Source organism: Rhineura floridana, chromosome 22 (assembly GCF_030035675.1).
Source record: "Rhineura floridana isolate rRhiFlo1 chromosome 22, rRhiFlo1.hap2, whole genome shotgun sequence".
In the NCBI taxonomy this organism is placed as follows: Eukaryota; Metazoa; Chordata; class Lepidosauria; order Squamata; family Rhineuridae; genus Rhineura; species Rhineura floridana.
Genome location: NC_084501.1, coordinates 8878328 through 8900202, shown reverse-complemented (window position 1 = coordinate 8900202; position 21875 = coordinate 8878328). Strand labels below are relative to the sequence as shown.

The following is a 21875-nucleotide window of genomic DNA, read 5'->3' as shown; positions in this document are numbered from 1 at the left end:
TTACAAAATGCATATGATAGGGGAAAGTGTGCATTTAAAAAAAATTCCTGAATGGTTTACTCAGACGTAAAAGTCAAATATAAAAATAAGATTGTATACAACCTTAGTCATACACAGAGAAGACCTGTTGAGGTTAACGGACTGGACTAACTTGGTTCCATTCATTTCAACAGAGTCAAGCTCTTGAGAAGAACTAAACTGGATGCAACTCACAGTAAAATTAAAAAAAATTAAGAAAATCTCTGGAAATTGTAGCACTATGAAGGGAATAGGGGTCTCCTAGTAATTCTAAGCACCCTTACAAAACTACAGTTCCCAGGATGGTTTGGGGGAAGCCATGCTGGTTTAAAGTGGTATGCTACTGCTTTAAATGTATAGAGCAGAGAAGACCTGTTAATGGAGGTTAATGGACTAACTTAGATCCATTCATTTCAGGGGATAATCTGGAACCAATCCGAGTGAAAGGAGGTGTCAACCACTGAGAAGGCCCTTCTCCGTAGCTAACACTCCCCCTTTCCATGCTGATTGGCTCCTAGGGACACCTGCTGTTGTGGGAGAAGCCAGGGATAACCTGGCTTCAGTTGTCCATGTTCTGGTAACCTCCAAGTTAGATTACTGCAATGCACTCTACGTGGGGCTGCCTTTGAAGACGGTTTGGAAACTGCAGCTTGTGCAAAATGCAGCGGCCAGATTGGTATCAGGATCCAGACGGTTCTAACATATAAAACCGATTCTGGCCTGCTTGCATTGGCTGCCTGTATGTTTCCGAGCTCGATTCAAGGTGCAGATTTTAACCTATAAAGCCTTACAAGGCTTAGGACCACAATACCTGGTGGAACGCCTCTCCCGATACAAACTCACCTGTACACTCCGCTCAACATCAAAGGCCCTCCTCTGGGTGTCTACTCCGAGGGAAGCTCGGAGGCTGGCAACAAGGGAGAGGGCCTTCTCAGTGGTGGCCCCCAAATTATGGAATGATGTTATTGATGAGGTGCGCCTGGCGCCAACACTGCTATCTTTTTGGCACCAGGTGAAGACTTTCCTCTTCATTTTAGCATGTGTTTTACATTTTTAAATTGGGTTTTAAATTGTTTTTAAAAGATGTGTTTTAAATTTGTATATTTGTTTTTAGTTGCTGTAAACTGCCCAGAGAGCTTCGGCTACGGGGCGGTATATAAATACAACAAAGAAATAAATGGAGCAGTACAGATCTAAGATGTTCTCTTCAACAAATATTTACTGTCTATGGGGACCACCAGTGTGGCTTTTTTTTTTTTGGTAAAATTATGAGATGTCAATAATCTATTGATCAAAGTGCTGTGGGGACCAGCACAAAATGGCAGCCAAAAAAAAAAAAAAAAAGGAGGTGATGGTACTCTGTACTGGTAAGTACTGTCACAAAAAAAGCACTGGGGACCACAGTAACTACCGGCAGGTCCAAAATATAGAACAGCGGCAGTGACAACCAGCCCTGCCCATTGAATATATAAGCATGTAGCAGAGCAAAACCACCACTCAGTAGTGCAGTGACCACTTCAGAAGTGCAGGGTCCCTTGATGATAGTCCCGCCAAGCCCCTCACTTGCTCGTTGTTTTCCATCCCCATCTGCATGCTCTTCCTCCCGTGAGCCTTCTCCCACAACAGCAGGTGTCCCTAGGAGCCAATCAGCATGGAAAGGGGGAGTGTTAGCTACGGAGAAGGGCCTTCTCAGTGGCTGACTCGCCTCCTTTCACTCGGATTGGCTCCAGACAGCAGGAGAGGACCAAGAAGCACTTTAGAAGATTCTTCGCAGTGGCTTACACACTCCCCTTTCATGCTGATTGGTGTGTAGGACGCTGGAGACATAGGGACCCAACTGGGGCCCTGCTCCCCCAAAAGTAAGGGGTCCAAGACCCCCCCAAGACCCCAGACAACTACACCCCTGCCTAGGAGTGTCTAAGTTGAATACCACCATTTATATCAACATGTGGAATTTTTATTTTATTATATGAAGCAACATGAATCTTGTTAAATAAAACAAATAAATAAAAATCCCCCTTGTATTTTACAGAGACCATAACACTCAGTTCTGCTGTTCCATCCACACTCCCTCCAATTCTTCTTCTTCTTCTTCTTCTTCTTCTTCTTCTTATTATTATTATTATTATTATTATTATTATTATTATTATTATTATTATTATTATTTCTTAACCCCCCTTTCACCATAACGCTCCAGGGCAGGTTGCAGCAATTTAAAAATACAATTACTAAAATCAGTTTAAAACAAATTATAGTCAAATCAAAAAGTCTGAAACAAATTGCAAGGTGGGTCCTAAAACTATAGGGCTTGTCTCCAACTAATTTCTACTCAGGGTAGACAGATTGAAATGAATGGACTGAAGCTCATCATGTCTGTTATTTTGAATGGCTCTGCTCTGAGTTGGGCATGTTAGAATGTTGGATTTCAGCCTTCTATCGCTGGTGTTCAAGACCAGGGTAAAGAGGTGTGTGTCTTCGGATAGGATGATGGAAGCTACATAATGAAGGTGCCAGGTGGACCTCTTTGGGGAGGGAATTGCATAATAGCTCATCTCTTTCTGCTGCTCCGATTTGTGGATTTTGTAAGGACTCCAGTCAGCTAATCTCTCTCTCCCTCTCTCTCCTTCCCTCCCTCCCTCCCTCCGTCTCTCTCTCTCTCTCTCTCTCTCTCTCCCTCTCTCTCTCTCTCTCTCGGGATAGATGCTAGTCCAGTGACCCACAGCGGGAGCACATACCATGCCATCATTGGGGGAGTGGTAGCCGTCATTGTCTTCTTGCTCCTTATCCTCCTCATCATTCTGGGACACTACCTGATCCGACACAAAGGTAGATCCCATGGAAATAGGCACAGATGTTTATGTGCCTTGCACACCAGTGGTGGGGAACCCCAGGCCCCAGAGAATGAATGTGGCCTTCCAGACCTCTCTGTCTGGCCCTCGGGATTCTCTCTAGGCCACACCCCCTCTCCTCAATCCACACCCCTGACTGGCTCTGCTTTGCATCTTCCTTGAGTGGTTTTGCGTGGCTGGCATGTGTCCTCAATCTCTGATCATGCCTCTTGCTTCCCTTAATGGAGGATTTTGGATTCATTGCTTTGCCCCCTTTTGCCTCTGCTCCTGCCCACCACAGGCATGGGGCCCTCAGAAAGTTGCCCAGATGGGAATGCAGCCCTTGGGCTGAAAACAGCTCCCTGCTCCTGCCTTAGCTGGAGATATCGGACGTTGATCTTCTCCGTGCAAGTTGTGTGCCCCACTGTGGAGCTACAGTCCCTTCCCATTTAGTTAGCAACCTTAACGAAGCTTTACAGAACCCCGAATTCCATTCCCCGTTGTCTCTGCAAGCCAAACGATCTTTGCCTTTGTGCATCCCTGCGCAGGTACCTACCTGACCCACGAGGCCAAAGGCTCAGACGATGCCCCAGATGCAGACACGGCCATCATCAACGCCGAGGGTGGTCAAACTGGCGGGGACGACAAGAAGGAGTATTTCATCTGAGCAGGGAGGGTGGGGCCTGGTGGCCGGGCAGCAGGGGGGAGGAGGAGGAGGAAGTGGCAGATCGGAACCCAACCTCAATGTAATGACAACAGAACCCACCCAACCAATACGTCAATGGAATTTCTCTCACGCCCAGGAAGGAATGGACGGACAGACAGAGGGACGATGGTGGGGGAACCAAGATCGGCGATGGACAGAGAAGGAAACAGAGGGAAAGACGATCAGCTTGGCTCACAACGCTTCTTTGAACTTGTATAAAACATTGTTACTAAACGGGGAGGGGGGGAAACATACCCACACACCCGGACATTGAGAACCCCTCAAAAACCCCTGTTCCTGCTTGCTTGTACCTACATATCTGCGGCTGCCATTCTCGCACTAAACACACAGACCTGGAGAGTGAGTGATGATACCTTTCTTTCTTCCTCCCTTCCTCCCCTCCTGGCTCCTTTTGAAGCTGTTTTTTCTTCCTTTGTAATGGCGTGCACTGGTTTTGACTCTTGTTTTCTCTCTCTTTTTTTAAAAAAAGAAATCTCTGTTCTCGTTCCCTTCTGTTTGGAATGTCTTGCAGGGGGAGGGCACTGTGGGGGTCGTCGCGGGGGATTTGGATGGTGTATCTCTGCTTTCCGTTAGAGTCGTCCTGTTTTTTGGGTTTGGTTTGGTTTCGACTTCCGAGGATAAGATCAGCATGGCATTGAGGTGGGCTGAGAACAGAAACGTGAAAATCAGAAGATCTGGTTATTCTACAGCTTAGAAGCCAAGCCACACAGGTTGGTCTCGAGTGAGGGAGTGCTGTGTTTGACGCAGCATGTCAAAATCTGGGGTGGAACTATAATCAGTATCTGCTCCTGGATCTACGAAGCCTCCTAAGCAAAGCCCCCTTTCTCCTGGAAGGGGGGGAGCAATGCAAATTGATTTTCTCGGGTCCTCCTTTGGGATCGTCTTCCTTTGGTAGATTTGGGGCCAAGTGACGAACAGACTCAGATGTGGAGACAGGTGGACGGGGAACCGGGAAAAGCTTGCTGATTTTATCTTTCGACGAGATTCTGTTTTCTCCAGTTGTGTCTCTTTGTTCTGAGAGGAGAATGTTGTTGTGTGGTATGTGTACCAAGGAGCGCCAGCTAGCCGGTTCCAGTCCCTACCGAAACCCATGGCAAGAAAAGAAAAGAAAAATATTGGTTTGGTGCCACCCTGGTGTTCTTTCAGCTTCCCAATCATGAGGATGGATGGGAGACCAGGTGCTTATTGTAAGGGGGCCAGTCAAAGAGAGAAAACCCCAATCGCCAAGGCTTTCTCTTGACTCGGAGCCCCCGTATCTCTGTGCAAAAGGGTATATTCACTACCACCCTGTGTCTTCCTTGGGCTACGAGGCATTCCAGGGGCGCTGCATGGTGTGAGGACAGTTTCCAGTGCCGTTGGCCAATGGTGAGGAAGTGTTGAATAAGCAAGAGTTCTTGGCTGGGGTGTTTAAAAATCCCAAATCCCTAGCTTTTGCTGCTGCCTGGATGACAGGGATGAGGGGGATGGGGAAACCCATCAGCTGCAGATATTTCACCCCACACACACCCCTCAATTAATCCAAGCCACCATTTACTTTTACCTGGATTCAACAAGGCAATCGAAAATTGTGGTGTGTGTTTTTTCACAGGCGTGTTTGAAGGTTGTGCTCGGTGGAAACAATTCACATGCCGTGTTTGCCCCTGCCATGGGATCCCAGAGGAATAAATTAATGCCTTTCCACAACTGAGAAAATCTTTAGTGACCCTGAATCGTGACATTAATGCTTTGTGATCTTTAAAAAAAAGTCAGGTGGTTCTTCTTGCACCTTTGCCTTTTGTCATAAAAGCCTCCCCCCTGCACTCCACAGTCATGCAACTACTGCCCTGGTTTCTAACTTCTCTCAAAGACCTCAGTGAGGGCCAGAAACTTGATGGCCTATGAAATGAAACAAAAGCAGACTGGGGAGGGCAGTTGCTCTTGCCCTGAAAATGGTAGGCCTTTTAAGTGTTACGGTGCCTGTTTTTTTTTGGGGGGGGAGGAAGTAGCAGCTAAGTACTTAACACAAAAGTTGGGTTGAATAGAGTGAAATATTTTGCCATAGCTCTCTGAGTTTAGATCTGTCTATTTTGTACAAGTGTTTAGTACAATGAACATGCATACCGAGAGCATATCTGATTGAGGCTTCTTTTAATTCTAGCTTTGTTGTTCTGTGAGTTATGGTTCCCATAGTTCACCTCAAACACCTCAAACAAATGGGTCATTCCGGATTGTGATGCAGTGTCTCGAAAATGTTAGCGATCCCGTTTCCCCCATAAGTTTGGGTCCAGCAGTTGGTGATCTTCCTTTGCAAATATGGGTTGGCTGTAGAAAAGTGCCTCTGACCATATGCAGGGAACTTTCTAATTGTAGAGTCATGGCAAGCCATCTCTGGGAAAGGCAACTCTTCCAATAAATATGGGCATGGCGAAAGTGGTTTGAGATTTATCCATCAATCAATCAATAAATCTTCCCCTCTTATAATGCTAGTACTCCTTGGGGTCACCCAGTGATGGGCAACGTACTCAGGACAGACCGAATCATGAGCTTCTTTGCATAATAGAACTTCTGAAATGTGCCTTTGCGAGACACAGGGTTGGCCATGATCTCAGAGGGCTCTAAAAGGGGATTAGACGAATTCATGGAGGATATGAAACAATTGGTGGGCACCAGTCATGATGGCTATCTGCTGCTGCCAGGATTTATTTATTTATTATTCAATATATATCCCACCCTTCCTCCCAGCAGGATCGGAGGACATGCCTCTGAAAACCAGTAGGTAGGGAACGACGACTGCAAAGGAGGGCTATTGCACTCATGTCCTGCTAACAGCCTTCCCAGAACTTCTGGTTGGCCACAGGGAAGAGTACCCTAGGCTAGGCAAACCACTGGCCTGACTCAACAGGGCTCTTATTTTGTTCTACTTAGCGGCGATAATTAGGAATGGAACCTCCAGGCCCAGCAGCAGTCTACCTCTAAATACCCCATTGCTGGGGCTCTAACAGTAGATGACGGCTGTTGCCTTCAAGCTCTGGTGGTGGGCCGCTGTAGGAAACAGAAATTAGAGAGAGGCCTGTGGTTTGCTTGAGTGGGGTCTTCTAAAGATCTTACACCTCCCTGTCCTGCTTTTGGAAAGAGGATGGCCTGGGCCAGGAGGGTTCTTAGGGTCTTGCATGAATGTTCCCATGTGTTGACAGACAAATGTGTTGGCCCAGATCCTGCTGTGGCTGGTCAGAACTAGCTTCTTGGGCAGCTGTGAGAGTCCTCCAGCCCGCGGGCCAATTCAAACCCGCAAGGCCCTCCTCATTTTGCCTGCAAGTCAAATCCAACCTGTCCTACCCCAGACCTCAGGTGTGGCACAGGTAAAGATGGGCCTGGACCAAAAAGGGGGTGGGTGCTTGTGCTATGGACTGTGCTTTGAAGCCCCAACAATCGACTGATATCAGGACTTCAAAGCGGCCTGATCATCGGTGCTTGCAGAGACCTATGTATGGGTCTCTCAAGCCCCAACAATCAGTTGGCCGTGCTTGCACCCACATGGTATAGGGATGAGAGAGAAATTCGATTCAGTTGGCATTTGCATTAACCTGTGCTAATTTGCATTTTCCAAAACAATAAGCAAACGGAAATGCAGCTTCCCTTTGACATATGCACTTTCCTGGATGTTGCAATGCAATGCAAAGTGGACACACCTTGGACCGCTCCTTCAAAGCTCAGAGTAAAACCCGGAGCGGATTCACTGCCCGTTTGACTCTGGCCCAGCGGCTTCCACTGCATTTAACCGGTGAGAGCTCCCCAGAGTTCCTTGCAGTGTTACATAAAAGCTGTGGGGATTTTGCAGTTGCCTCAGACAAGTGAACCACGTGAAAACCCAGATGGAAACGTTGGCTCTTGGGCACCATATGCAGTTTTGGTTTAAAGCAGCATCATAACCCTTCAAACAGCCATGGCTTCCCCCAAAGAATCCTGGGAAGTGTAATTTGTCAAGGGTGCTGAGAGTCGTTAGGAGACCCCGGTACCCCTCCCAGAACTACAGTTCCCAGAGTGGTTTAACCATCTATCCCTCTTCCCGGGGAACTCTGGGAAGTGTCACTCTGACTCAAGGATGGGTGGGAAATTTGATTCAGTTCACATTCCAAGCCATTTGCACTTTCCAAAACGATATGAGCACAGAAACACAGCCATCCTTAGAAATTTGCACTTTCCGAATTTTGCAATGCGGTTTGCCAGCCAACAAACGTCTGCAAAAATGCATACGTTAGGGGAAAGGGTGCATAAAAATGAATACCTGAGTGGCAATAACATGCAAGAAGGCACTATAAGATGAGAAAGTGCTTGCAAAAACGTTGGTCAAAACAGCTAAAAAAATTGCCTTTATTAGGAGAAAATTGCGCTGAAATGCTGGAGGATTTTCATGAGAATTTTTTTAAAAAAATAATAATAATGATAATCACAGATTGCTGCAAAAATGTGGAGAACTAAATTGAAGGCTGGAAAAAAGAGAAATGCAGAGAACCGACACTGGCAGGTCTTTCCATCCTACTCTGAGGCACAGAGGGGTCTGTTAATGACTGTCAGCACAGTGAACAAACTACAGTTCCCAGGGTACTTTGGGGGAATCCATGACTGTTTTAAAGCCATATGATGCTGCTTTAAATCTATAGGGTGCAGATGAGGCCTTGATCGGCTGGATCTGATCAAGCAGCTAACCCCTCCCCCGTTTTTGCCGATCCCTCCGGGTGTGGTTGGACTCTTAACTCCCATCAGTCCCCAGCCAGCGTGGCCAGAGCTGGTGGGAGCAGGAGTTCACCCACATCCAGGGGGCCACAGGTCACCCACTCCGGGGCTATGAGATTTCCCCTGATCTCTCCATCCCCTCCCCCACTCCTGGTTGCTGAACAGTGTATGAGCATCCATCCTCTCGGCAGCCTGGTCCCAGGCTATGGTCTGAAGGCACATGAGGCCACCACCTTGCTGAAGCTAAGCAGGTCTGGGTCTGGTGAATGCCTGGATGGGAGACTGCCTGGGAACCACACACATGCCGCCTTGGGTTCCAGGGTGAAAGAAAGGTGGGGTACAAATGTAACAAGTGAATAAATAATAAATTAATTATTGCATTGATATCCTGCTTTTTTCATCCAAGGAGAACCGGACATGGTTCTCCACAACAACCCTGCAGGGTAGGGTAGGCTGAGAGTCACCCAGTGAGCTTTCATGGCTGAGTGGGGATTTGAACCCTGGTCTCCCAGGTCCTAGTCTAGTACTCTAACTGCTACACCACAAGATTGGACCAAGGCCCTATCTAGCCCTGCCTCCTGTTTTCTATAGTGGTCAGCCACGTGGGAGCCCGCAAACTGTGAAGGCGACAGGCATCCCCTTATTGTTTTCCCCTCCTCCCCTGATGTGCTCTTTAGAGACATACTGCCTCTGAACATGGAGGTTCTAACACAAGATCTCACTTTCTATTACCGCTGGGCAATCCTGAGCTCTCAAAATGGGGTGGAATCTGCCTACCTGCCTATTTATTTGGATTTCAGATTGGGTTGGAGTGCCATATGATCCAGGGTTTGGTGGGCCTCGGGACTGCACAGGGGAAGGAATCAACAGTGTTTGTGTGTTTGAGAGTGGGGGGGAGAGAACATAGTTTGTTGTTGTTGTTATGTTCCTTCAAATCAATTTTGACTTATGGTGACCCTATGAATCAGCGACCTCCAGTAGCATCTGTTATAAATCACCCTGTTCAGATCTTCTAAGTTCAGGTCTGTGACTTCCTTTATGGAATCAACCCATCTCTTGTTTGGCCTTCCTCTTTTTCTACTCCCTTCTGTGTTTCCCAGCATTATTCTCTTTTCCAGTGAATCCTGTCACGATGTGTCCAAAGTATGATAACCTCAGTTTCATCATTTTAGCTTCTAGGGACAGTTCTGGTTGAATTTCTTCCAACACCCATTTATGTGTCTTTTTTGCAGTCCATGGTATCTGCAAAGCTGGTATCTGCAAAGCTCCGAGCCAGACCTCCGATGCATCTAGCTTAGTGCTGTCTGCAATGCCTGCCAGCAGCTCTCCAGGGTTTAAGGTAGGCCTCTCCCAGCCCTACCTGAAGGTGCCCCTGGGGACTGAACCTGCAGGTAAAGCAGATGTCCTAACACTGAGGTATAGCTCTTTCTTAGAGACAGAGAGACAGAGAGGAATTTTGTCTCTCTGTGTATGTGAGCGAGAGAGCTCTTATGTTGCACTAATTAAAGGTGATATCTTCAGCTCAGCAGGGTTAACAACAGCTTTAAAGCCCTTGTTGTCTCTTCCAGCACGAAACAATTACTTGTCTTTTGAAGCTTTCCCTGCCAACTTGCATATTAGCATTCTCACCCCCCTTTTAACCTGACTGTTGGCGAGTAGTCACCTTCTTTGAACTGACAAGCAAGGCATGCCTTCCCTGTTAACCCTCAAATGCTCTTATCTTTTCTTCTCTCCCAGATAGCTAAGCCTCCGTGGTTTCTGTCCCCACACCGGGCAATCCTTCAGCTGAAGCCCTGGTGCTTTGACAACCACTCACGGACCAGTTGAAATGGGATACGTGGATTTGGCATTGTTGCTCTAGCTCATACTGGCTGGGGTTTACAGGAGTCGTAGTCCAAAACTTCCAGAGACCACCAGGTTGGCAAAGGCTCTGGGCTGGATTTTTTAACTTCTTGTGGCCCTGAGCTACAACATGAGTGAGGCTCTTCCCTCTTCAACAAATAATAAAACATTTAAATTAAAAATACGAGCTGTACAATTAAATGGAATTTGATAGTTGTGTACTATAGGTATTAAAATGCAAGTTATATATGAGCCCATTCTTTATTTAGGAGTTTGTCAAACACATGACACAATTAAACAATATAATAAAAAGTTATATAAATTAGATGTAAATCACAAGTAATTATTCTTTGCACCTTTTCTTTGGTTTTTCTAAGAACGATAGATGTAAATCAGAAATTTAAACCATTTATAACACAAAAGTTATATTAATGAAGTATAAATTCAGAAAACGTACATGCAAAACATTTTTACGTGATTTAATACTTGCAAAATCATGTTGTAAATGTTTTTTTTTTCCTAATGCGAGGCCCCTCGTAAAGTGAGGCCCTAAGCCAGTGTTTCTCAACCAGTGTGCCTCCAGATGTTGTTGGACCACAACTCCCATCAGCCTCAGCCAGCATTGCCAATGGTCAGGAAGGCTGCCCTAAGCTGTAGCTTGTACATAAATCCGGCCCTGCAAAGGCTGCTTAAAGAAGATGGACTTGCCAAGTGGGGGGCCCTAGTAGGTTGTCTAGGAGAGCTCTTTGTAAGAGACGGACAATGACCGTTTCTGAAAGCAAAGCCCAAACCTTTTGTTAAGAGAGTTCAGATCAAAGTGAGCTGTCTAACCTGACTTTTAAAACACACAGGTCCCCCGCAGTTCTTTTTTTAAAAAGAAAAAAAGGAAAGAAACTGTCCCAGTAGCTCCTGTTGTATAAACTTTTCCATAACCATGCTCATATGGACTACTAATACCACGACTCTTTCAACTGTGTAAATATACAGTTTCTGGGGAAGTGGGGTGTTCTGGAAATAGATTCAAATGTTCTCATCTATGTGGCAATAATATAAGTGGACTTAAGTGATTGTTGTGGGGAAATGGAAAAAAATGCTTGCTCTTAAGACGTTTTCATCAACGTAGGAAGCTGCTTTAAACTCATCCAGACCGTTGGTCCATCTAGCTCAGTATTGTCTACACTGACTGGCAGCATTTCTCAGGATTTGAGGCAGAGGACATTGCCAGCCCTGGAGATGCCGGGGACTGAGCAAGGGACCTTCTGTAGGCCTGGCAGAAGCTCTACCACCAAGCTACAGCCCTTTCCCAAATCACTGTGCTTATGTATTTGTTATTTATTTTATTTATTTATTTAACAAAATTGATCTACTGCTTGATTGCAGAAAACCTCTTTTAACAGTATACCAAAAAAAAAAAAAAAAAGGGAGAAGGAAGGCGGGATTTGAATTTTGCTTGATTTCACAAAGGGTGCGACAAGATCTTGAAACTGTCCCTGCTGATGCTAACGCTGTTTTTATGAGTTTGTTTTTATTTAAATGATTTTCCTCCTCCAGGAACTCAAGACTGGGTACACTCCCCCTGCCTTTTTTATTTTCTGCGCAACAACTCTGTGAGGTATGTTAGGCCTTACTCACTGGATGGTGGCAGAAATGCCGTTCACGGGAAAGCTATGCCTCTCTTGCGTCTGCATCTCTGTTTCGGTGCAGATATATCTCAGAAGGAAAGACATGCCAATATTGTCTCTTGTTTTGACATATCATTCAAACACAGGGAGGAGATATTTCTTAAGAGACAAGCTGTTAAATTGCAAAGATTTATTGACCGTTGTATCAGTTGAGCGAGGAGCGATTCAGCTCAGTGGTGTTTCCTGGCCTGTTGTCCAATAACTTTTAAAAAATTATGTGGTTGTCAGTTTCAGAGTTACAGGAGACATTTAGTAGGAGCTGAAATGGATTTGCCCACCCTCAAGTAATTTGTATGCCAAATATTCACTGGATATTCTCTGAATATTCACCAACTACTTGCACTGACATCAGGCAAGATGCCTGCACTGACATCTGACAAAATTTGAAGTTATCCGTCCGTCCGTCCGTCCGTCCGTCCGTCCGTCCGTCCATCCATCCATCCATCCAACCATCCAACCAACCAACCAACCAACTCGGGTAGGAACCTGTGATCCTCTATTGACCATGCTGGGTGGGGCTAATGAGAACTGGAGTCCAAAAACATCTGAAGGGCCACTGATTCCACATTTGATCTATCAAATCTATCTTCTCCAGTTCCCAGCATGCTCTCTGTCGTACCCTTAAAGCCCAAGATTCCACCACATGCTAGGATCACACCAAGAGACAGCATGTGGGCAGAGCCTATGCAGATATAAGGGTGAGGCTAAACAGTATAAGAACTTACAAGATCTGAACAGGGTGGTTGATAACAAATGCTATTGGAAGTCACCAATTCATAGGGTCGCCATAAGTCGTAGTCGACTTGAAAGCATATAACAACAAAAGCAGTTTAAGGGGCGGGGCTATTCCGATCGGGGTATGTGGCTCAGTTCTCAGTAGCTTCTATCAACAGACTTAACTGTACTTCTGTGTCTGTCCTGATTTGGAGAAACTGAGCAGGCATTTTACACCTGGGTAGGAGGCTTATTTCAGTAATTCCTTTCTTGGTAACCATGCTTCTGTCTGTCTGCTTTCGCTTTTCCAAAAAGGAGAGGCATCACAGTAGAGAGTGGTGGCTTCGATGTCAGTGGGGCAGTGGAATCCGCTCTGGGTTTTAGTCTGAACTTCCAAGCAGTTGTCTAGCACCTTGGACAGCTCCTTGAAAGTTCAAACTAAAAAGGTGGAGTGGATTCACTGCCGCACTGACATGCAGCCACCAGCCGCCACTGGCATTAGCTCTAACACACTTACTGGCTCCAGAACATTTTCTCCAGATTCAGGCTTAGCTTTAGAATAATACATCAGGATGTTTTCTTTATAATCCAGTTCCTGAGTTCTTTCTCTTTGTTATACGTTAGTGTGACCAAGAAATGGATCCAAGGCACTACAGGGCAGATTAAAGGATACAGCTATTTCATAGATCAGTGATGGAGCAATTCAGCCTGCTAATTTGGCCTGCCAGGCCTCTAATTTTTGGCCTGCGAAATCATTTCGGGCAAACCACACTCAGCTGTCAGTAGAGATGGGAAGAAATTCGATTCAGTTTACATTTAAAGGGAACCTACCCATTTTCACTTTCCCCAAAAGTATGCAAGCCAAAATATAGCCATCCTTTGACATTCACATTTCTCTGAATTTTGCAGTGCAGTTCTCTAGCCAAGCAGTGGGTACAAAAATGCAATTTACCAGGGTAAAGGATGCAAAAAAAATGTGTATAGTGAAAATAGCATACAAAAAATGGTTTATATTAAGAAACATTGCTTTGCAAAAAAACAAATTGTGCATGTCAGCCAAACTTGCATACAGATATGTGTATATCAGGAGAAATTCACAGTAAAATGCTGATAAATATTCATGAGGCCTTTTTTAAATAATGATTTAAAAAATCACAAACTGTTGTGGAAATGTGGACAGCTGAAGACTGGAAAAATGAGAAACTGAGAGGAACCGAAATTGGCAGACACCTGACATCAGATGCAAAGATGTATTATCTCTAGACTTAGCACTAAGCGCCACAGCACTAAGACTGAAGATAAGCTTCTGCCTGCTCTTTGACAGCACTGGGATCACAGTGCTAAGATCAGAGATGTGCCTGCTCTGCCTGCTTTCCCTTTGATGGTAAAAGACAGAAGCAGAGATTTAGCTCTAGTCTTAGTGCTGTGCGACTACAGTGCTAAGATCAGTGCTATGGTTGGTGATATGCCTATGCCTGCTCCTGCCTTGAAATTTGAATCACCCAGCATTCAACCACATCATATAGTCAGTGACTGTGCCCATGTGTCAAAAATGGTCCACAGAGGGTGACAAACCCTGACAGTGCATGATACAATTCCTAATGATTGGTTTCTCTGGGGAGGCAATGTGTTGTATGCTGAGAAATGCTTTTGCAACTGTCTCCAGGGATCTCTGCAATATTCTCATATACTCCACCCATCATCCATGACAGAGCATTTTGCTAGCATATGATGTTTGACATTATATTTGATAGCTGACAATGCTGGCATTTAGTCCTCGGCAATTGATGGCTTGTGAGATCTTGTATCACGCTGAAACCACCACTACCACTGGAGAAGCCAGGAAGCCACTAAACTCAGTCTTGAATTTTTTCAGCATATCCTGTTCAAACTTCAAATCCTAGTGTCAACTCTTAAAAATAGCAGATTCCCAATATGTGTGGCTCAGCTTGAAATGTTGCTGCCTTTTGAACAGGGTGAGGTTTTTTGGCTGTCCGTTCCCACAGAGTCAGAAAACAGACCAGAGGACTACTGCCCTTCCCCTCCCTGCAGATTAGAAGACTCTTGTGGCATGCACATTAACCATAAAGCAACAGTGGCAAAGTGACCTCCTGCTTTGGGTGTAGAATAGACCCATAGAGATGGGGGGCAGCTGGTAAGCCAGCTGTAGTCCACCTTCCTCTATCATGCAGGAAATCCAGAGTTATACCAGTGCCAAAAAAAATGGCTTGAAGACCTCCAACTGCCAAACCCACCACACCTCTAGACCATTGGTTCCATTGTTGAACTTCTCCCAAGCATGAAGAAATTTCTCTTCATATTCATCTGAAATCTACCTTCCTGTAACTTCAAACCACTAGGTCTAGTCCTGCCCTTTGGGACAGCAGAGAACCTGTTTTTACCCTCAATCATGCAACAGCCCTTCAGGTTTTTACCAGCACTATCCTGCCTTCCATCAATCTTCTCTTCTCTGGTCTAAAAACATAGCTAGTTGCCTCCATCTTTCCTCCTAGGACTTTGTTGCTCTTCCTTGAACCCATTTGTCTATATATCCTTCTTAAAGTGTGATGCAGTGTAAGAACATAGGATGCTACTTTATACCGATTGGTCCCTCCAGCTCAGTAGTGTTCACACTGACTGGCAGCAGCTCTCCAGGATTTCAGGACCGCCCAGCCCTACCTGGAGATGCCAAAGATCGGAGCTGGGGGCTTCTGCATTGAAAACATAACGCTCTACCACTGAGCTACGGCCCTTTTCCTATAAGATAGGAGTGCATACTGAAACAGACCATTGGTCCATCTTGTTTAGTATTGTCTGCACTGTCTGGCAGCAGCTTTCTGGGATTTTGGATAGGGAGACTTGCCTAGTCCTACCTGGAGATGGTGGAGATTGAACCTGGGACCTTCTGCATGCAAAGCAGATGCTCTACCCCAGAACTACGACCCTCTCCAGGGTTTCAGACAGGGGACACTCCCAGACCTACCTGGAGATGCAGAGGATTGAACCTGGGACCTTCTGCATGCAAATTTAATTTTTTATTTAATTTATTGGATTTCTTAGTCGCCCATCTGGCTAGCCATCCAGCCACTCTGGGTGACTTACAAAATGAGCAAAATAACACAAAATGACACACCAATACAATAACATTAAAATCGAAAAGTGATAATGATAAAATCTAACCCACCCCAAAGGCCTGCCTGAACAGCCAGGTCTTCACGGCCCGGCGGAAACTCATTGTAGAGGGGGCCTGGCGGAGATCATTTGGAAGGGAGTTCCATAGGGTGGGGGCCACAATTGAAAAAGCCCTCTCTCTAGTCCTCACCAGTCTAGCTGTTTTAACTGGTGGAATAGAGAGAAGGTCCTTTGAGGCCGATCTTGTTAGGCGGCATAGCTGATGATGCTGGAGGCGCTCCTTCAGATAGACTGGGCCAAAACCGTGTAGGGATTTAAAGGTCAAAACCAACACCTTGAATTGGGCCCAGCAAGCAACTGGCCCATGCAAAGCAAATGCTCCACCACTGAGCTACAACCCTTTCAAGAACCGTCCTCCGAACGAGGTCCGACTAGTGAAGAATAAAGTGCTGCTGTTGCATTCTGCAGAACCATGGGAGGAACTCCATCCTTATCCACTCAGCAGACCTTGTTGCCCGGTGGTTCTTGAACCACAGTCCTGCAAGCTGATGCATGCAGTGGGTCTTGCCCCACCTGCTGCCGTCCAAGTGTTCAGATGCACCGATGCCTCAGCACACATGCACTGATGTCTGCTGATCAAGCACCTGCGCATGGGGAGCTCTAGGTACATACTGGCATAAGCGCATAAAGGATAATAATTACCATGATCATCATCAGCGACATCATTAATCATGATGTATTTCATTTATGAGTCATTTCGCCATGCGATATCCCGAAACAATTGACAATGAAAGCCACCAACCATAAAAACATGTCTAAAAACAGTTGTTCAGCTCTAATGCAGTTGCAGACTGGGATACAGATCTCCATTTAGAAGGCTTGTTGAACATCTTTAGCAGATGCTGAACTGACAGCAGAGAAGGAGCCTATCTGATATGTAGAGAGAGGGAGCTCCAGAGGGCATGTGCCGCCACACTCAGAGGTTGGAACAGTCACTTTTTTGAACTACAACTCCCATCAGCCCCAGCCATGCTGGCTGGGGCTGATGGGAGTTGTAGTTCAAAAAAGTAACTTTTCCAAGCTCTGGCCACACTAGAGGCCCGATTCCTATGTCGTACGGAATGGACTTCCTGATGAGATGACCTCTGCAGGATGTTCCCTCCTGCAGAGCGCAGTGATCAGTTGCGTATATTAGACTTGAGACTCTCTCTTAGGTATCCTGGTCCAAAACTGCCAGTGTCCTTGAATCCATTTCATGTGTGGGCTGAATGTGCAGGCAGCAGGGAACGAGACTAGTCCACAGACTCCCTCACATGTGTTTTTTCAATGCATGGGGGGGGAATCATCTGACTCTTCCTCCTTAAGAGGTTGCTAACTGCGTGTCTCTTTTTCCTCCATGCTGTCTAGTATGGAAGATATTTTCAGGGCCTTAGGGCTGGCGTCAGAGGTTGGTGCAGTAGGGAACCTGCTGAGTCCCTCATCCAGATAGGGGGCCCATTACCAGCTCCCACAAACCCCCAACCCTGCTGCTTCTCAGCCCTGCTATCATTAACTAGTCACCACCACCACCCCTTTTGTGTTTCTTTATTTTTGCAGTTACATTTATATCCCTTTTTTTCCTCCAAGGAGCTCAAGGTAGTGTACAAACATGCTTCTCCACTCCCCATTTTATCCTCACATCAATCCTGTGAGGCAGGTTAGGCTGAGAGACTGTGGGGACCCAAGGTCACCCAGGGAGTTCCACGGCTGAGTGGGGAATCTGAACCCTGGTCTCCCAGGCCCTAATCAGACATCCTATCCACTACACCACACTAGCAAATATCAGTGAGCAAGCAGTGTCCAGAGTGAGGAGAAGGGCCAGCACCCTCCAGTCATCTGGAGGCAACCTTCAGCCCTCGAGATGTTGCTGAACTACGACTGCCATCCTCCGTCGGCCATGCTTCCTGGGACTGTCATCGTAGCTCTGCAACATCTGAAGGGCCAAAGGTTCCCCACACGTGGCCCAGGGAGGTGAGTGGCTTGGACACAGAGGGAAAGTGACTCAGAAGTGGCAGTTGCCATGAGGAGGAGATGGGTCCACTCAGGAATGGAGGCCATGGAAGGCATCCTTGCCCAAGGGTCGCCTGAAACGTGGAGACCTGTTCAGAACTTGTTTTGGTGCCCAAAGATTTCTGGCTGTTTTTTCTCCCAGCTGGAGACTCCAAGTTTGCTTCTCTAGTGATTGTAGTTGAGGAGCACAAGGTCAAAGCCATGATGATGGGTGGAGCAGACCTAGTCACATGGTTCTCTTGTTTAGGGCTGCGGCACGTAAGGGGGAGGCCTGTCTGCCATTGTACCTTCATGGTCAATGGGTGTGCCATAAAGTCTTATAGCAGCGGTGGGGAACCTCAGGCCTGAGGGCCAAAGGCAGCCCTTCAGGCCTCTCCACCTGGTCCTTGGGACTTGCCCCAGGCCACACCCCTCGCTGGCCTTGCCTGGCACCCCGAGTGCTGGTGCCCGACTGGAAGAGAAGGATGTGTGAATTGTTTGTGCAGAAACTAGCCTGCTGGGAAAGATGCAATTTACATTGCTCCGCCTGTTTCTGCCGCTGGCCCCACCCACCCCTGGCATGTGGCCCTCGGGAGGTTGCCCGGAAGGGAATGTGGCCCTCAAGCCGAAAGAGCTTCCCCACCCCTGTCTTATCATCAGAACTCCTTGGGTGTGTCACCTCGGCAGGGATCTTCCAACTGGCCTCTTTAATAGGGCGGTCATGTGTCCTCCTTTATAGTCCTCCATTTGAAGGAGTCATCTGTTGGAAGAGTTGTTTGCTCCAGGTCCAGGTTGAAGATAGAGTATGGCATCCAACTAAGTTCTACTTAGAGTAGAGCTATTGAAATGAATGGACCTGGAGTAGTCATACCCATTAATTTCGGCGGGTCTGCTTTGAGTAGAATTGGGTATAACCCCAAAGAATCTTAACCAGGGAGAGAGGGAGGCTGTCTTGTCTAGTTCCCCTTTGTGTTGAAATGTATTTCTGTTAAAATCATAGTGGTTATTTCTAAGTCTGCATTTGTAACCACCCACAAATTATCATGCACACATTTTATGCAAATGGGTACCCTCTTTTCTTATGGTTTTTTTTTGGGGGGGATGCATTTCCTTTCCCCTCCTTACTCCTAACTCTTTGAACATCTACACAGCTGACCCCCCTCTTCTTAATGGCATCTCCCGTGGAGAAGTATTTCAGAAGGAGGAGCCTGTGACAGGTTCGCTTCCTGCAGATCAAAACCAATTCCCCCAAGCACATTCGCTTGGATGTAAGTGCCCCAGTGGGTGTTGCCCGAGTCGAGGTTGCTCTGACACATTTTAATGCTAGCGCAGATGCATGTCACAGTGGACCGCGTGAATGCAAAACGCTCTCGCCCTGTTGGCTGCTGAATGTGCTTTTTTTTTTAGTTGTGGCTATTCTAATGAGAAGCATGATCAGATGTGTTGTAAGATTCCGAGCTTCTATTAAATTTTTCGCAAATGGTTAAACAAAAAAAAAGGGGGGGAGATTATTAGTTTACTCATCCTTGCTTCAGAAGCCAACAGTGGAGGCTGGTCTATTAAGGCAAACAGGGCACTGCCCCTACCAACCTCACTCTGCCCTCAGCCTGCCCCCACCTCCCTGCCTTCTTACTTACAAGCAGCCCGCAGGGGGGGGCACAAGCTTTCAAGCTTCCACCTCCTTAGTCTCAGTGTTGTCCCTTGCAGAACTCAGCAGGGAGGAAGAGGGTTGGGGCGAAACTAGAATGAGTTGGTTCTGCCTGTCATTGGCTCTGGCTCCACCAATCGTTGGCTTTGGCCCCATCTCCTGTTGGGCTCACTGTTTTCCGCCCCACCAGTCCCAATGGGCACCAGTCCCAATGGGCACCAGTCACTACTGGAAGCCAATGCAGGGCAAGCTGTTAGTGTGTGTGTGTGCGACAGAGAGAGAGAGAGTGTGCGCATGTGTGGAGCACACATGCATAAGGGCCTCAGTCCATGGCTTTTTGGTATGAGCATCAGGCTGTTTCAGGGCCGGAGGCAACAATTGTGCCAAGTCTGTTTTGCCTTGGACTGTGGCGTCCCGATTTTATTTCGAACATGCCTGTTGCTTTACGTGCATTTCCACCACCTCCTTCCCATCCGATTTCACTGCAGTTTCTCAGCTGGGGAGGTTTGCAAGCCAGGAGTGGAGATTCAAGGCTTTGCGTCAAACTGGGGGAGGCTGAGAGGGAATTGGAGCCAGTGACCCTCCAGTGGAGCGAGGCTTCTGTTTCACAGAGAACAGGCCCGGTCATGAAGGAAGATGGAACCTGCCATGTAATGGCAGGAGAAAGAAAATGCGTAGGTTGGAAAAAAGGAAAGACGGCTGTTCTTATTGTTGATAACTGTTTGCTTAAAGCTTATTTTTAAGAATTTTTTTTTAAAAAAAACCTCCCCAACTGGATGGATAACTACAGTAGAAAAGGTTTTTTAAAAATCTACATAGGCTTGGTGACCAGAAGGCAAAGGGCAAGAACCCAACATTGATTGAATACAAAGCCACCCCCACAGTGGTGGACACAATGAGTTGTATCGAGGGATTGGGGGGAGAAATTTGTGTCGGTTGGCTTTTAAACTGACCAAATTCGCACTTTCTGAAACACGGTGCGGACTGAAGCACAGGCATCCATCAAAATTCACGCTTCTCCAAAATTTTGAAATGCAGTTCTCCAGCCATGTCAGGGGTACAAAAATGCATATATTCGTGAAAATGTCATACAAAAATGCATTCTGTTGGAGGAAATTGCTTTCCAGGAATGTTTATATGGGGCATAAAATGTGCTGATTGTGAGAAATGTGCACTAAAACGCTGGCAAAAGTTTGTGAGGATTCTTTTTTTAAAAAAAATAATAAGAATAATTGCTGTAGAAACATGGAGAACTGAAATTAAGACTGGTGAAAATGAGGAACGGAGAGAACTGAAATTAACAGAATTATCCATCCCACGGTTAGCCCTACCGAGTGGACCCATTGGAATGAATGGATAGGACTAACTTCACTTTGCCAATTTCAGTAGGTCTACTTTGAGTAGGACTAATGTTGGCTACAACCTAACATTGTGATTTGGGGTATGTGGTCTGTTCTTCTGCTTAGCACATGGCATTTAAAATAATTATTAGTATTATTTAAGCAAGGGGGTGGCAATTATTCGGATGGATGCTGTGAAGCATCAATAGATATGGAGACTCTGTTGGAGACCGTAATACTAGAACTTGGGGACATCTTGTTGGAAGACTCAGGAGAAACAAAAGAAAGTCCTCCTTCACACAGTGCATAGTTCAGCTATGGGATTCCCACAAGTTGAAGTGACAGCTGCCAACATGGATGGCTTTAGAAGGGGATTAGGCACCTTCAGGGAGGAGAAGGCTATCCATGGCTACTGGCCAGAATGGCTGCCTTCACTCTCTGCTGTTGGAAGCGGTATGCCTCTGAATACCAGTCATTGGGGATCAAGAGAAAGCTATTGTGCTCATGTTCCACTTGTGAGCTTCTCATACGCATCTGGTTGGCCACTCGTGAGAACCAGATGCTGGACTAGATGTGCCACTGGCCTGATCTAGCAGGACTATTCTTATGGGCTTAAGGTGCACCTAGTTCAGTCTTCCCCAACATAAGGTCCTTTTAAAAAAGTTTGGGCTGCAACTCACACTATCTCCGACCATTGCCCATGCATGCTGGGGCTGATGCGTGTTGAAGTCCAAAATGCCTTGACAGCACCAGGTTGGGGGAAGACTAAGCTAGTCCAACACTTTGATTTGAACCATGACCAACCAGATGTTTTGAAGACATTTGCAAGTAGGGCAGCAGTGGGGAGCTTTTGGTCTTCTAGATGTTGTTGGACTACAACTCCCATCAATCCTGGCCATTGCCATCCAGCTTGGGCTCATGGTAGTTGTGCTTCAGCAACATCTGGAGGGCCAAAGGTTTCCCACCCCTGAAGAAGGGCATGAGGATGTTGGCAGTGAACATCCATTGTGGTGCTTGGTCTTTTGAGCCATGATGTCCTGGTAGGGATCCCCCCACCCCACCCACAACCCTTGTAATCCCCCCCAAGTGAGTTTGATTGCAGGATTGCAGCTTCAGTTGATCTACTAAGATCCCTTTCTTCTGAATCCTCTGGTATTTGTTAATGCTTCCTGAACTGGATTGATTTGGATCTTGTAATGTTTT

At 46.4% G+C, this 21875-nt stretch overlaps 1 protein-coding gene across 5 annotated transcripts in view; it reads left to right on the top strand.

The window, feature by feature from the left end:
- The window catches only part of CADM3 (cell adhesion molecule 3), a 140016-nt gene that overhangs the window by 108997 nt on the left and 9144 nt on the right, over nucleotides 1–21875 (top strand). For 2 of the 5 annotated variants that reach the window (XM_061606697.1, XM_061606696.1), the window contains 3 exons: nucleotides 2719–2844; nucleotides 3395–3500; nucleotides 3650–10412. The exons of 1 other annotated variant lie outside the window; for it this stretch is intronic. In XM_061606697.1, coding sequence (XP_061462681.1) covers nucleotides 2719–2844; nucleotides 3395–3500; nucleotides 3650–3761 — 344 coding nt within the window. In that variant the 3' untranslated portion in view covers nucleotides 3762–10412. Of the gene's footprint in view, nucleotides 1–2718; nucleotides 2845–3394; nucleotides 10413–21875 lie in introns of those variants that run through there. 2 more of the 5 variants (XM_061606700.1, XM_061606698.1) reach the window with 2 other exon arrangements.